A 16114-nucleotide genomic window follows, 5' to 3' on the forward strand; every position below is an offset into this window, starting at 1 on the left:
GCCAGATCCCCTCAGCTGAATCTTGACAGCCCCCTCTCTCCAGTTCCCTTCTGTTTGCCTTTGCCAACCCCAACTCCTGGTCCAGTCCTGATCCTGAACTCTTTCTTCATACTCCTCCTGGGTCTACAGACTTCTCATCCTTAACACAACTCCCATAAGCCAGGGCCTCAGCCCCACCTTTGCTGCTCCCCTCTTGCCTTCACTATGACAACTCCCTTCTCTATGGCAGCCTAAGGATGCTACTATTGCTACCTTCTCATGTGTATGTAGAAGCACCCCTCCCCCTAGCAAATCCTTTCCCCACCCCACTCCTATCAGAGGATAGTGCAAAGTAATTTTTAAAGGCCTCATCTCCTTCCCCAAGCCATCTAGCACAGACCTCTTCTCTGCCCCTCATCTTCTCACTGGGAGAGCTTTCTCTGCAGCTCCTGCCATGTGGATCAGCTCCTTTGTCCCTCCTCACTCTTCAAGTCTACCTGAAAACCTTACACTTGCTTGTAGTCCTCTCTTCACTGATCAGCAGCCTCATTAAGGCAGATTCTTTACTGGCCACAAAGGCCTTTCAGTGTGCTGTGTCTTACCTCATATCATGCCAGCTCAAGAATTACTCCCCACCCCCTCACCCCAGGGACTGCAATGGCCCCAGCAGTCCCTTCCCCAAAGAGTGGTTCTGCCCAGACATACCAGACAATGCAGGGTTGAGCTTGTTTTAAATATTTATAGAAATCAAAACTGCTGTTTTACACCTGGAGTTGGGCTGTGGCACCCCAACCCCGAGGCCAGCCCCCCTCCCGTCAGGCACACATCAGTCTATTCCACTCAAGCTTGTGTGCAAATGTAAAATGTGGAGAAGCCCCTCTCTGCCTGCCCTGACAGGTTGGGATCTTCATTCTCAGCACCCCTCTTCCAGCTGAGACCATGGCACCAGCAGGAGTCCCTGCCACCATAAGGCATTGATGGACTAGCAGATGTAGGTCCCAGGGGTCTCTCTGGACATTCCCTGTGGAGGGTGAACCCTGCCAAGTTTGGAGTGTGCAGGACCAGGCCCACATGCCAGCAGCGGCCATAGTGGGTTGTGCAAGAGAAGCTGGCCTAGAAACAGTCAGTTCAGCCACTGGGGTTGGTGATAAGGGCACTGAGAGTGGCTGGGCAGGGAGGACAGTAGAGCCATGCAGAGTTTGTGCTGCTCCAGCTAGTAATCCTGGAGAGGTGAAGCACACGCTGCTCCTGCAGCCAGCTAGTACTGAGCATTTGTGAATCCGGTGGGGCTGCACAGGGAGGTGCAGCAGAGAGAAACAGGCTGCTGTTGCCAGCAATGAGAGTAGAAACAATTGGCTTCTTCCTCCTTGGAGCCTGCTACCCCCTTCTGCCTGCACACTGACCTGTGCCAAGTTCCTGCCAGGGACATAGGTGAGAACAGTATGATGAGGGCACAAGGAGGCAGGTGACAGGAGGAACAAATCCTTTGGGGAAGAACTTGGAGCACAAGGCCCTTCCCTGAAGAGGCTAAAAATCCATGCAGACACATTGAGATGGCAGCTAGGTCTGCAAAGCGGGGCAGAGGGCAAGGACAGGCAGAGAGGGGACCGGGTGGCAGGATTATCCGTGGGAGGAAAGGATGGGGCGGCTGATGTTGCTGTTTGTCGTCATTGCCGTAAGCTCCCATCTGCAAAAAACAAGATGCCTTAGAAAGAGACCAAGGTTTCCAGCTTCCTCATCTGGTGCCAGCCCTCATCCCCACCAGGTCTGTGTCCTGGGCATTGCGTGCCCCCTCAGTTTGGCCCTGGTGGAACAGCAATAGATGCATATAGTAGCCCAAATCCCAAGTCAGTCTCACTGCTGGCCTGCAGGATAGAAAAGCAGTTCCCCTTCACCAGCGCTAAGAAGCACCCAAACCCCACTCTACCCGTATGTGGATGGAGGGGCCCCAAACGTGACCAGTTGGGGGATTACACCTTAGTGTGCTGGGGTTGTTCATGGGTGTGTGCGCAAACTGCTGAATGAGGGAGCTGGGCGTGGGGGGCTCCAAGAATCGCCATCAGGAGTGTGTTTGGCAAGCCAAGAGGTGGGCAGAGAGGGGGAGGTGGGGCATTAGGGGCCTGGGTGGGAGTGTGGCCCAAGGATCTGAGGGCAGAGTGTCCACCCCCATCAGTGTGTGTGACACCTCCCCAGAGCCCTCCCAACAGTGCTATTGCCCAGCTAGCAGACCCCATGGGTGAGGCTCCCTGACCAGCTTCTACCTACAGCTGCTTGGGTCTGGGAACCTGGGACAGGAATGCTGAGAGGCCAGCTGTCAGAGAGCTGGAGGAGCAGCATCCCTACCTGATGTCATGTGGGAGGCAGGACTGGTCCAGGCTGTGCTGAATCACTGCCAGCTTACACAGTGTCTTCAGACTAGGGCCTATGGAGAGAAGGGCACGCCAGGTGTTAGTCCCGCCAACATCCAGGAGAGAGATGGAATTGCTCTTGCTTGGGGGAAGGGGGAAAGGGCAGGCACCAGCTCAGAGTCCAGATAAACTACCATGGGCAGCAGCCACATGGGTGTAGACGGCAAAGATCTCTTAGGCTATTTGTGCAGCCTGAGGCAGGCAAACCAGAGGCTGCACCTGCATGGAGGAGGGCCTGCTTGGTGTGAACCAGTATAGCTAGAGACAGAGCAGCTGCAGCCTTGCTCCTGGGCCTGGACTTTTAAGACTGAGCACCTGCAGGTCAGCTCCTATGTCTGTATTTAGGCTGCTAGAAGTAGGAGGAAAGTTTCTGGAGTGCAGAGCCCCCTGTGACTCCAGCGGGAGCTGTAGGAAGCACTGCACTTTTGAAGTCAGGCCACTTATTTAGGGGCCTCAATCTGGCCATAGGAGCTAGCCTTCAGGTCCCAGGGTTGAGAGACCTGGCCAGAGGGTAGCCCTGGGGCAGGAGGACACAGCCATGGTGAGGAGATGCTCACGTACTGAAGTCCAGGATGTAGAGGTCCGAGTGATCCATCAGGTCAAATTCGTCCCCCATTCCCTCCTCCGGAGATGGGCTGTGGGAGCCAATCAGAACAGTCAGTCACTGCAGCCATGCTCCTTATGTGGGCTTGATGTTGCTCTGATTCTGGGGGTTAGGGAGGGACCCTGGGTCCAACCAAGATATGAGGGACTGCACAGCAGAGCTGAGCTGAGCTACCAGGAGCCTGGGCTCAGCCCCTACAGCCTTCCCCACAGGTCCTTGGCAGTTAGCTTCCATCACCGCCACTCTACTGAGGGGAGCCATATCCTGGCACCACGCTCTCTGCCCCCAGCCTTCTGGATTGCCTCCACCCCCTTCAACAGTCATTCCGTCCCCATGGCTTCTGATTAGGGCTCAACTGGCTCCCTTCCCATTTCTATCTCAGAGGTTCCCCTAAGACAGCTTTGCCTCCTTCTCCCACATTAGGGGCCCTGAAGGTTTCATCCTTAGTAGCCCTCCCCTCCCACCTTCTTCGGGTGACCACCTGGATTCCCATCCCCTCTGTGCCAATGACACCTATGCCTCTCCCTGCTCCATTCAGTCCTGTACCTGCAATTATCTTTTAGCTGGCTGGCTGCCCACTCAATCAGCCAGGCAAAAAAGCAACACCTCTTTCCTAGAAACCTGTTCTTCCTCTCCCCATCACAGCCAAGAACGCTACCCCCTCCCAGTTAATAGGAGGCTTCCAGCCTCTAGCTCATATTAGACTGCTCAGTTATTCAGGCCGAGTGCCAGATCCTGCTGGTTCTTCCTCCAGCTCATCTTGGAAATCTGGCCCGCTTCCCCCTTGCCCAGGCTTTGTCATCTGCTGTAGCCCTCTCCTCTCTGGCCTCCCAGCTCCCTTTCAAGTCTGGCCCAAGAACTGCAGGGAGAATCATCTTCTCCATTCACTATTTCTAGCTTATCATTCTCCCAGGCCTGCACTGGCCTCAGTCTGCATCATTCAAACTCCTCATTTCCTGCCCTCAGAGCTCTGCTCCTGCCTACAACTCCCCCACTACCCTGCTCTCACCCCATTGCATGGACCTCCCCTCCACTTCACTTCCTCCAGTTAGAACCGGACTCCTAACAGAGATTTAAGGTGCATGAGAAAGATGTGTCTGTAACAAAGTCACTCCTGCTTCCCCCACAACCCCAGATCAGAGGCCTCATCCTTGCGCATCCACATGCAGAGCCCTCTCTCATTTCAAGTGCAAGAGGATCTGGCAGGAGCCTGTTCTTACACAGTGCTGTGAACATGGCTGGCCCTTTGCAAGTTGCCACACTCTAGAGCTCAGAGCAAACACACACAAGCCTGTGCCCCATAATGGCCCAGGACAGGAGCCACCTTCAAGCTGCTGGAGACCAGGCAGCTCTCACCTGAGGGAGGAGAAACCCAAGCATGCTGGGAAGGGGACACTGGGCTGGCATAGAATACAGATTTGTGTGCACAAGCATCTGCCCAGCCTTCTTCAGCTTCTCCCCTTCCCTAACAAGCCAGGCTCCCTGTGCTGCCCCCACAGCAGGCGGGGCCGGATGTTCCAGCCCCAGCTGGAAAACTCATTACCACAGAAGGCCAGAGACACCTAGCAGGCAGCTGACTCGGGAGCAAGACAGAAAGAATGGAATCCGGGGCTGATGTCAGGTCACTCAAGAGCAGCAGCATTTCTAGGGCCTTCTCTGCAGACAAAGTGCGCTGGGAAACTTAAGTAGTGGCAGCTTTAAGGAGACATTGCTGCTGTGGGAGGCAGGCCTCCAACACAGGTTTCTCTGGAAGAACAGTTAAGCAGCCAGGAATTTTAAAAGGCCACACTGAGGAGACCAGCCAGCCTCTGCTTAACCCCAGAGCAGAACAATGGTGGGAGTAGTTGGTGCTGCATAGGCCAGCCCTTCACAGACCACGGGCCTGCTCCCATCCCAGTCAAGTGAGCGGATGTAGAGTGAAGGAACAGAACAGGTACTGGAATGGAGTGCAGTGAGAAGCAAGAAGGAAGTGCCAGTCACACTGGCTCTAGGACAGGATTATTTACTCCCTTTCCATGAGGCACAGCACATTTCAAGACAGTCCAAGTACACGTCATTAAAGCACTTAGAACAGTGGTCCTTTAAACAGACGCAACCTTAGCAGAGCTGCTGCTCACTCAGCTACAGCAGTGAGGAAATGGGCAAGGGCTGGGGAAAGAAAAAGCAGTAAGAGTAAAATTTAAAAGGAGAGGCGAAGGTCAAAACTAACCTAGACTAGGAAAAATTAACAGATGCTGATCATCAAGGGCTGGGAAACACCTTTCAGGGAGAACATTGGGGCATTCTTCCACCACCCCACGTACCTACAAGGGCTAGTACCCAACCCTCACATACTCTTCAGGGAGGGTCCTGTCTTAGATGTCTTGAGGGCCTGCCACGTTTTTGGAACATACACAATCAACTGGAGAACTGGGAGACTTCATAAGCTTGCTGCTTGTTTGTGGTGTGCAGCTGAGTCACTGGGTCTCCATTTCCATTCCTTGAGCTGCAGAGACTTTGCAGGTAACAAGTAAACAACATTTTCTTTTCCTGCAGGTCACAGGACAGAGAGCACTGACCCTCCTGGGGATGAAACCAGCACATGCAGAGAGCCAGACAATTTCAGAGGTAGAAGTGCTGCTCCTGTAGCACTCTCAAACACAGCTCCCTAATATTCTCCCCAAAGAAAAGTGTTTTTGGTGCAAGACAAAGGCTCCAGATTGCTACAGGCCAGTGAAAAGAGCAGTTGCTGAGCTAGTAGCTACCAGGACTTCTGCAGAGCCCATGAGAGGGCTGCCCCTCCCACTGCAATTCTGTAGCTACCAATTGCTAGTGCCCATCATCTTAGGGAAAATGCTTAAAAACGAAAAGCTAGATTCTGCAGACTCTAGTGAAATGTGTGACACCCCTGCTTAAGTAGCTAGGTGCCAATGCTCCTCATGCAGAGATCAGCCCTTGGCCTGGCCCTCTCCTCCCCAGGAACGGCATTGCTTGGCTTCAGCTCAGAACCTCCCCAAGTTCTTCAGCAGAAAACATGAAGGCACATTTGCGATGAAGGTTTGCAGCATACTGAAACGTGCATAAGCAGGGCCCTGCTGCCCTTCCCAAGATTCCCTGGCCGCTCTTAGCGAGTCACTTTTATAGTGCCTTTATCACTTTCTGGGTGTTAAATAGCTTCTCTTTCTGGTTACAAACTATTTCAAGATGCATTTCTGCTGCTCCATTCATATCCCAAAAGGGGGAAGCTGGACAAAGTTATAAGAAACTGACAAAAGGTAATTAGGCTGGAAATGCTCATACAGCCTTAACCAGGGGGGCACTGTAAGCGTCAGTTAGAAATACTTCATCTCCATTCTAAAACGGACACAGCTCAACAAGTTCAGAGGCCTGACTGGTTAAAGGAATGGTACCAAGTGATCTCTGTACCACTCCTTTCAAGCCAGTCCCAACTAATTTGGAACCTGAAGTTGTTGCCATCTGATGGCTGTTCTGTGACCTGTGAAAGGAGTTCCAATTTCAGGCTAGCTCCTAGCAGGCTGGCACCCTCTGGTGCATTCCCAGTAGAGAAGCCAAGACCTACATGAGCCAGAATGACTTGAATCTCTTCTCCCAACTGGCAAGAGGCACATTAATGCAGGACACACTGTCCCTGCCAATCTGTCCTCTGAATAAGTACAGCACCATCTCCATGGTGGAAAGCTATTATCAGATGTTAAAAATTGTACATAAGAGTCTGAGTTCACAAGTTCCACTCTAGCATGGGATGGGATAGTTTAAAGTGACACAGATGGAACTTTCAGATCTCAGCTGGCAGACGCATCAGTGGCGACTTCTCACTCGGGTTCTGCCCGTTTCAAGCCTTTGTGCATGAGGATCAGAGGGCTGGTAAGGGACCCAAGGCAGAGGGGACACAGAATGTGCAGGCAGACAACCTCCCCAGTCCTTACTCCAGCACCAGGGGTCAGCCTTACCACACTGCTGCCATGAGTGATCAGTGCAGCGGCCACACTGGCAGAGACAGTACCTGTTGCTGATGGGTCCCATCTGTCTTAGCTCAGGAAAGAGCCCTTTAATCCCACCACGGTGTAGCGGTTTCATAGCCAGGATAATCTAATCTTATCTCACATCCACGTCACAGGAAACCCTAATGCATCCCTTATCTTTCAGAGGGACAGCCAGCAGGCCCCATGTCTGCTGAATTATCACCACACACTGAGGGGGCTAAGGGAAGCCCGAGTTCAAGGCCAGGAGAGCAGCTAAGGGATGAGAGTCAGTGTGAACAGCTCCCAGGAAAGGGAGTCTCAGGACACATCCTCATCCACTATCAGCCAGACACCAGCAAAGCTTCCTGCTTCAGGCCCCATCTCCCACGGGGCCAGCACTCTGAGCTGCTTCCAACACGCTTGGACAGATTGGGCAGAGAGCGGAGGCTGCAGAAAGGGAGGGCTCTGAGGCAACAGCAGTAGCTGGTTGAGAGGGGGCTCTTGGATGGAAAAGCAGGGGCATCCAAGCCCATTTGGAAGCCCTGGGTTCCTTACCAGATTTCTTTTCAAGTTACACATTGTATATTCCACACGAAAGAGATCTCACTCCTAAACACACGAGAGTCAGGAAACACACAGCCTAAGACAAGGATGCTTCCCCCTTTGAAGGGTCCAGCAGAGTTCTCCTGTCCCCCTTAGGTACACATAAGCACCCTGTAACAGAACATTTATGGAAGACCACCCCTCCACTCACCTCCAAGGTCCTTGGGGTGCTGTAACGTTATATTGGAGGGAATCTGATCTGGCCATATTGTAATCCCTGTGACCCAGAGGCAGAGCTAAGAGGGAACTGTGCCTGAGCTCTGCACTGTTCATGGGGTAGCCACAATACTACACTGACACATTTTACTTGGAAAGTCCCTGGTTAAAAGTATTAGTGCTGTGGCTGCAGTGTGCAGAGCTGGCTTCAGGCAGGAATGCCATGGGATCATGTGTGGCAGCCCTGGGGTAGGTAGAAACGCACATGCTGGCTCAGACTTAGGAGCCTCATCTGCCAGTGGCAGGGCTGGGAGATGCAGAGAAGAAAGACTCACAGCCTGGTCCATCCTCTCTGCCCCAGGATCCGAGCCCCACAAGCCTCAAGGCAGGCTACAGCTAGGACTCTGATGAATGCAGTATGGGAGGGAATTGATTTATGTAGGTGAGACATGTCTGAGATCTAGGGGGACACTGCATTGCCATGTAGCGTTTGGGGCAGGCTGGGTTGGAAAGGGCACAGACTGAAGGTCTCTGGATGGAGTGTAGGAATGCATTTGGACCACATTGCACCAGATACACAGACTGCCTGGCCCAGCTTCTAAAGGACTCCTCCAAGAGCCATTTAGCACTTAGACAATGAGGCAGCTGCCACAGCAGGGAGAAAACCGTTCCTTTGGATGGGACAGGCAGAATAGAGGGGGGCCTCACTTTCCCTTCACCAGGAGCCAGCCGCTTCTGCCACGCAGCTGGCCAGGGGCTGCCTGCTGTTATTGTTTCAGTTCTCCTCTTTAATCCCTTCCTCTGTGCTGAAATTTTATCTCTGCTCTTTCTCCCCACTTCCTGGTGACCTGCAGCCTCCAGCAGACAATCCAGACTATAAGGAGCTCTCCATTTACAAGGACTTCCTGGAAAACTTCTTATCAAGCCAGCCAGCCAGCTCCAGAACACACCTGATAACTGCCTGCAGGAAGTGAACCAGCCCCTCCCAGGCTAGCTAGCCCCCTCCCCAGCTCTGAGAGAGGCCCAGCAATCCTGATCTGCAGCAGCTCCTACTCGCTACCAAAGTTCAGTTTGAAGAACCCGTGTTGCTTGCAAGCAATGTGAAATGGTTGATTTGAAGAACCCGTGTTGCTTGAGAGAATGTGAAATGGTTGATTCTCAATGCGTCTTAAGACAGCAGCTTCCAATCTGTTCAACATAAACTGTGACAATGGAGACAAGACTGCAGGAATCCATGCTGTTAGGCTGGCCCTTCTGCCGAAGCCAAGCGCCTTCAGAGAAGAGCCTTGCTGCCTACAGGAGGCACCAAGCAGACTTTCTACCCCTACCCAACCTGCTCATTCAGCTCTCAGTGGACTTGCTAATCCCGGACCATTGCTTTGAAAAGCACCCCCAGTGTCACCGTTTCCCACTCTCCAACTGTGGCAGTTTGGAGTTCAACTGGAATCCTTCAGGAACTTTCACCTGAGGCTAAGACCCATCCTCCAGCCCCACACCTATCCCAAGGGTTACACCAAAGCCTGTACAGACTGACACTGAAGTCCTTGCCTGGTCTCCGCCACCCATCAGTGCCCAAGGGCTCTCAGCAAGCCATGCCAAGGGCCCTGGGAGAGCCCCAGCCCAGAGGTGTTTGATCCACTTCAGGCTGATGAAAGGATAAAAGGCGTTTCAAGCATCTGAACTAACATATGGTTGACACTTGGAGCAGATTTGCAAACAGGCTACACAGCCATAATCTGTCACTGCCAAGAGTTCAGAGAGCAGAAGGTCTGAGGAGGTGCTGGGGCATTTCCTTGCTTTTAGCAGCTGCTAAGTCTCTTGGCCAGATCCAGCTGCTCTGCATCCTGATGGGGTCACTGCCAGTGTTTGACAACTAAATCCCTAACTCCGGGCCCCCCATTAGCAAATGAAAACTTCAGCCAGATGCACTTTTGCAAGGGCTGCACAGGAATTGCCACCCAGCTGTAGTTCACTGCCCCACCATACAGCCATTGTGATCACATGGAGGGGTTCACAAGCAGCTCTAGTGACCAGGAGTTCCATATTCATTCCCTGCTAATAGATGGGCCGCAACCTTCAGCAGCAGGGGCAAGGAGGGGCAGAAGTGACGTGCTCAGCAAGGGATACTTAGGTCTTGGAGGTTTACAACAGATGGACAGACTGGGTTCCACAGCAACAGTTTACAACATCACCTTTCCTCCCATAACCCCTTTCACTCAGGGCTCTCCTGTGCTTTACAGCTGTGGTGCACACCACCTGCCTTACCAAAAGGTTAGTTCATTACCCTTATTTTACTGAAGAAATGGAGGCAAGGTGAGGTAAGAGTGAGTCAGTGACAGGCCTGTACTAGGACCCAGAAGTTGTGACTTCCAGTACTCTGCTGACCACTAGACCATGCTTTGAGAGCGGATAAAGGGAGAAAGTGTGTCCTTTTGCTTCTGGGTGATGTACAAAGATGCTTAGAATTTTTTCTCCCCTCTTTGGAGAAGGAGATGACCTGGAACTTGTCACCACTTCTCAGAGAGGTCAGACTAGATGATCATGGTGGTCCCTTCTGGCCCTAAAGTCTATGAGAGGCCATTAACACAGAGACAATGACCACAGGGCACCAAGGTGCCCTGTACCCACATGGAGGAAACCTTGGGGGCAATTTCAACTTTGCAGTTGCAGCAGAATGGGAAGGAATCTGCTTTTCTTGGTTCCAAGTGCATGTTGCCAAGGCCAGACCCAGCAAGAATGCAGTACTGGGATATCATCTGCACAGTGCCAAGAGCAGAAAGTCTCACATGAACTGATCCAATAGATACTAGTGGGGAGGGAGGAGTCAGGGCTTGGCACATACTGATGAGGATTCAGTCCACATCCTTCCACTAAAGGCTACAGAGCCTGTTGGTGCTTTGGCCAGACAGATCTACCTTGAGGGCACCTGAGTATGGCGGGGGGCGGGAATAATAGCACAGTGCTAGCTGAGGGGTTCCATGGGGGATAGCACAGTGCTGGTGCCTTAGTAGGAGTTAGAGGAATCGGGTGGGTTTTAAACACTGGCAGATACAAAGAAGCTCCTTGCAGAGGTGCTTGGTCAGCGAGAGTCACATGGGGGATAAGAAGTTAAAAAGGTGGTTCACTTAACTGGCCAATTCCTTGCTTTTAAGGATGTAACTGGGCAGGTTGGCACGCAAGCAAGCAAACTGATTTCACAGTGTTTGTTGGTAGAAGAGTACTTGTTTATGTCATAGGGCAGTGTAATATGGGGTGTGACTATGTGGAGGAGGGGTGAGCAGGGAGGGAGTGTATGAGGGGGAGACAGGGAAGATCCTAGCAGGTAGAGAAGATCTCCATTCTGATAAGCCATCTGTGGCTCAAAGTTCAAACAGAATCTTGGTGTGATGAGCCAAAGATGTGTGTCAGCACAGAGATCTTCTTTGCCCAGGCCCAGAACCCCACAACACATACATTAACAACCCCTGCTTGAGACCAGAGAGCAGTCACAGGCAGGTGGGGTGTGGAAATTAAGGGGACGCTCAGTTGTCCAGGGATACAGGAGAGGTTTGGAGGGCCACCTATGCCACCTCTACTCACATTCTCCTCATTCAGTCTCCTCCCAGACAATGCCCCAGTCTGATAAACCACCTCTTGTCAGCCTCCTCAAGGCATCTGAACCTTAACACCAACAGTGACTGAAGACAACCTACCTTTTGCCTCTGTTCAAAAGTCCTGAGTTATCTGCCTGAGGTGTGCAATCCCCATGGGGCTAGGAAGGAGGATGGGTTCATTTAATCCCTTTTATGTGAAGAAAGAGGAACTAACTGCAGCCTGGGAGTGAAGGGAATTCAGGGGAAACAACTCAAAGCAGGAACCCTCCACCAGGGTGCCCCTGACCCAGTACTCACCTGGTGCCCCCAAATAGGATGATCTTGTCCCCCACTCTACAGCAGCACTGCCTGCGGCGAGGGCATGGCCCTTTCCCCTTGGGGTCGATCTTCTTCCAGGAAAAAGATACTGAGGAAAAACCCACAAGTCTGTCACAGGAAAAGGAGACCGGGCCCAGGTCTCAGCATGGAGACTGAGCAAACCCCGAATAGCCCGAGTTACAAATATTTACAAGCCCAAGTCTTAGGCAGACTACCAAGTGTTAAACAATTCAGAGCATCAAACACAGGGATCTGCCATGCTGGTCCCAGAACTCTACCAGATGTAAAGAGCAGCCTCCCCATTCCCCCTCCCACCACGAAAAGAGGAGCATTCCTCTGTGGACACTGCATTCAGAAGGCCTTTATTCCAGGTGCAGAGGGAAGGTTCTCATTGAGCTCAAACACAATTTATGGGAGTCAGCCCAGCGTGACCAGCATTGTGGAGTCTCTTGAGGATAGTGCATCAAAGTCACGTACATGCTCTCCATCAGTACTGGACCCGAGGAAGATCTGAGCTTATCCACCCAGCCTGCCAAACTCACCTTTGGTGATTCAGGCAGGAAAAACAACTTTCAGCCCCTTCCCCCTCCCATGTGAAGCAACAGAATGCTATATCCAGCAGAAACAAAGCCAGTCTCTCTACACAGGCCTAAGCTGTTTTGGTTCAGAACTGCAGGGATGGGCTTGGTTCAGGTTTGCCAGAGAACAGACTCCGGCTGCATTTGGAAACGGGGGTGGGAAGATGATCATGAGCAAGAGACTGACCACCATCCCTTCCCTGTCCATCATTCTCCTGAAACACAACTCTTCAGCATCTTCTCTTGAAGGGTGCACATGGATGCACTGCCACCTGCTGACAGCTGCCCTGAGTGCAGAGCCATTCCCAAAGAGTGACACACATGCCCATTTGAAGAGAGGGCAGCTGTGACAAGGGACTGCTGAACAGGAGACTGAAGGCTGCAGAGTCCCCATTTAATAGGATAGCAAGGACAAACAGCTTTGAATGGATGTTTTGCTGGGGCTCCTGAAAATGTCAAACCCATTCAGGAAATTGCAGATATTAACCCTGTTCAGCAGCACGCTCATTAGCCCACAGATCTATCTCTGAGGAAAGCAGACTGAGTGTTACTATCCCCCAGACAAGCACTTAGCACTTCTATAGGCCTTCAAGTGCTCCAAGCACTTAGCAAATATTAATCCAGCCTCATGACTCCCCAGGAGGTAGGACAGCATCATCCTTTTCTACAGATGGGGGACCTGAGACACACTGCAGAGATTTGCCCATAGTCATGGGCTGACCACTACTTCCTGGCTCTCTTCCTCTTGGTCTGCAGAATTAAGTCTTTTGGTATCAAAGTAGCAGGGGGCTAGGGTGTTAGGAGGGGTCAGGCTAGAGTTCAAAGTGAATGGCTTCCCCCTGCTGAAGCCAGGATCTCCCCCATGTTCCACACTCTCTAGGGGAACCCACCACTTTTCCTTAGCTTCCTTGCTGAAGTTTCCTTCTTTAGATTATCTAGTTTCTGGACAGAGTGCAGCGTACTGCCACAGAGGATGAATCGGACTTCTCTTTTCTAGCTGGAAATGCATGTCTGCATTACTTCACTTGTTTCCAGCAAAGCGATTTGAAGCCAGCACTATGAAAAAGTCACAAGCTGATTTACACTAGCAATGTCAAAGAATGGCATTTCACTGCCAGATCATTGATCGTGTGTATCTATGTATTTGTGTGTGGGTATTCACAAGCTCTTTGGGGCCTGGACAGCGTCCTCCGGGATGAGTGTATCACATCCAGCATAAGGGGGCTCTGATCACAACCCAGGGCACTACCACACTACAAATAAAGTGAGAAAAGTTTGAGTCTAAATACCTGGATCAAATTTCCAGAGATCATGGAAATGTCTGTTCAAACGTGCATTGTAGCCACCAAATATATATAACTCCCCATTGTAGCCAACTGCAGGGAGCAAGGAGAAACATCAGCACACACAAGACAGAACCAAGTTTGTGCCAGCCTCCCAACAGCCACAAATACAAAGGAAAGAGGTCCCAGTTACTTCCCTTCCAACATGCCGTCTTCACGTTTGAGGCAGCATGCGCGGTTCTTCACCTGCACAGGATTACATCATGCATCTGCTTTCCAGCAGGACACATGTGTCATTGTGCATCCCCTGCCATCCCCCCCTTCTACCCAGAGAACTAGACACTCCTTTCACTCTCCTAGCAGACCAGGAAGGCTGCGCACACCTCTCCTTCTTCCCATTTGGCCTAAGGAGTCCTAAGCCCTTCCTTTCCCCATGTTCCCTGGAGTGAGACAACTCACATGCCGAGTGGCTCCTCCTGCCTTCAGGGAGCAATGGAGTAGGAGGGGAGTCCAGCCAGGAGTTTGTTTCAGTGTCAAACACTTTAATTCGGTTACAGTAGATCTCATTGTTGGAGTGAAAGGGCCCAAAGCGATCTGCTCTGCCACCAAATACATACATCTTTGTCCCAATGATGGTGGCCGAGTGGAAGTCTCTCCAGCGAGCTGGTGTGCCCTGGAACAACACAGGCTGCTAGTAAGTAAAGCCAGTGAAAATGCAGATTACCCCAGGAGATGATTTAACTAGGATTGGGTGGCCCAGTTTAGAGATGAGCAGCCAGCCCACAGAGAACTTACGCTCCTGCAGGTTCCAACCAAGTGAGACAGAAGTGACACAGCAGGTATATGCAATATCCCTGAAGGGTAGCAGAGGTGAAGGGTTCTACATGGGCCAAAGGGATAAACAGACACTGACCTTTGCTGAGATTAGAGTCCACATCATGTTGCTGGTATCCAACTTGTGGATGTCATTTGAGAAGCAGTCAGCCTGGAAGAGAGCCCAATTACCCAATCGTTAGGCAGACCAGGACCTCATGGCCTTCAGGACACTAACATGGCCTAGAGACCTGGAATATCCTCTGGAAACTGGAAGTCCACTGACTCACATCTGATGTAAAACTCATTCGGTGCACAGGATGGACAGCTTTTGGGAATGAGGCAACTGCCCAGGATTTCTTATCCCCTATCATTCAGCAGGTGGACCCAGGCCTTGTTTACTGGACATCATCCACAGCCCATACTGGATTTGGAATAACTATTAATTGCCTCCTGGGCTTTTCTCTGGTGCTCATCACCATAATATCAGAGTGCTTTGCAAACCAGAGAGTCTCCAGTCAATAGCTGCACAACTATTCACTACTTTTGGGTGCCCAGCTCGAAATGCCTACCGCTCGATTTTTCAGAGACGCTGAGCACCCACAGCTCCCACACAGTTCAAATGGCAGTTTTGAGTGCTCAGCACTTCTGAAAGTCAGGTCCCCACTGTCTGTGAAAATCCTAGAGAGAGCAATATGTCCATTGCCACATGGGAAATCTGTGGCAAAGCTTGTTTCTCCTGGGTCCCAGACCAGTTCCTTAAGTACAAGGCTATCCTAGCTCTTCCTGCAACTCCATAGCTCATTCAGTATCACATTCTAACTTTTGCTACAAGTGAGGCAAGGATTTTAAGACAATAGGCTCATTCACTGTCCATCCTGTGCAATGAGGAGGAAAAGGTCCTGCAGACAAGAGATAGTAAGTGATCACATAGTTAAAGACTGCATCATAATGCACATGCACAAACGGGCAGAACCAAAATAGCCCAGGCAACATTAATTCTGGCAATTCCTAATGTAAGTGCTTAACTTCATGACACTAACGGGCTTTGTATGTAATTTCTTAGGAGTTTTATAAACAGAGACCCACAAGTTCCATATGCAACTGTAGTGACCCCCTACACATAGATCATTAGCCGGTTTGAATCCAGGATCATCAGATCCACTGCATAATCCTCTAGCTCAAAGGGCTGGACTAACTCTGCTAGCTAGTAGCAGTAGCAAGCTGTTATCTAACTGGCCGGCCTTTACAGTGGGGGAAGAAAACACATTTGCTAGCATTACACATAGCCAAGCATATACAGTTGGCATAGACACGCTGCTGCTCAGAATGAGTAAGTAATCAAGACTTGTGTCCAACATGAAATACCTAGTTGCTATTTCCAGTTCTGCCAGAAGTGAGCTCGTACAATCTCTTCTGTAAAATGAGGAAGGGGCCAAGGGGAGAATCACACTTGCCTACCTCCAAGGGTAGAAGTATGAGAACTTGCTAAACAAGGACAGAACTACTGTTAGCCAAAACAAGATGAATACAATTGTGCTGGTCTAGGAGCCAGGGGACCTGCACAACTGCCCTTAGGCTAACAGTACTTCGATATTCTCCTGGGGAACTCAGCAAGGCTTGGGGCATATCTGTGGCAGACAGAATGTTCAGAGAGTTAAGAAGCACAGAATAAGTTCTACTGTACAAATACAAATGGCAATTTTCCATGGCTCGTAGCTTGGCCAAATCGAGGTGGATTTTCACAGGGTATCTTTCCCTTTGACCCTAGAACAGATGTCAATTTAGAGACTTGGCTCCAAATCTTTGAGGTGCTC

General features: G+C 51.1%; 1 protein-coding gene across 4 annotated transcripts in view; it reads right to left on the reverse strand.

Moving 5' to 3' along the window:
- Nucleotides 1–698: 698 nt before the first annotated feature.
- The window catches only part of KLHDC3 (kelch domain containing 3), a 34935-nt gene continuing 19519 nt past the window's right edge, over nucleotides 699–16114 (reverse strand). For all 4 annotated transcript variants that reach the window (XM_084624031.1, XM_084624028.1, XM_084624029.1 and 1 more), the window contains 7 exons: nucleotides 14398–14469; nucleotides 13944–14157; nucleotides 13491–13577; nucleotides 11603–11711; nucleotides 2949–3022; nucleotides 2323–2401; nucleotides 699–1666 (listed from right to left, as the gene is read on the reverse strand). In XM_084624031.1, coding sequence (XP_084480157.1) covers nucleotides 1600–1666; nucleotides 2323–2401; nucleotides 2949–3022; nucleotides 11603–11711; nucleotides 13491–13577; nucleotides 13944–14157; nucleotides 14398–14469 — 702 coding nt within the window. In that variant the 3' untranslated portion in view covers nucleotides 699–1599. The remainder of the gene's footprint in view (nucleotides 1667–2322; nucleotides 2402–2948; nucleotides 3023–11602; nucleotides 11712–13490; nucleotides 13578–13943; nucleotides 14158–14397; nucleotides 14470–16114) is intronic.

This window comes from Lepidochelys olivacea (genome assembly GCF_965140295.1).
Source record: "Lepidochelys olivacea isolate rLepOli2 genome assembly, chromosome: 3".
Taxonomy (NCBI): Eukaryota; Metazoa; Chordata; order Testudines; family Cheloniidae; genus Lepidochelys; species Lepidochelys olivacea.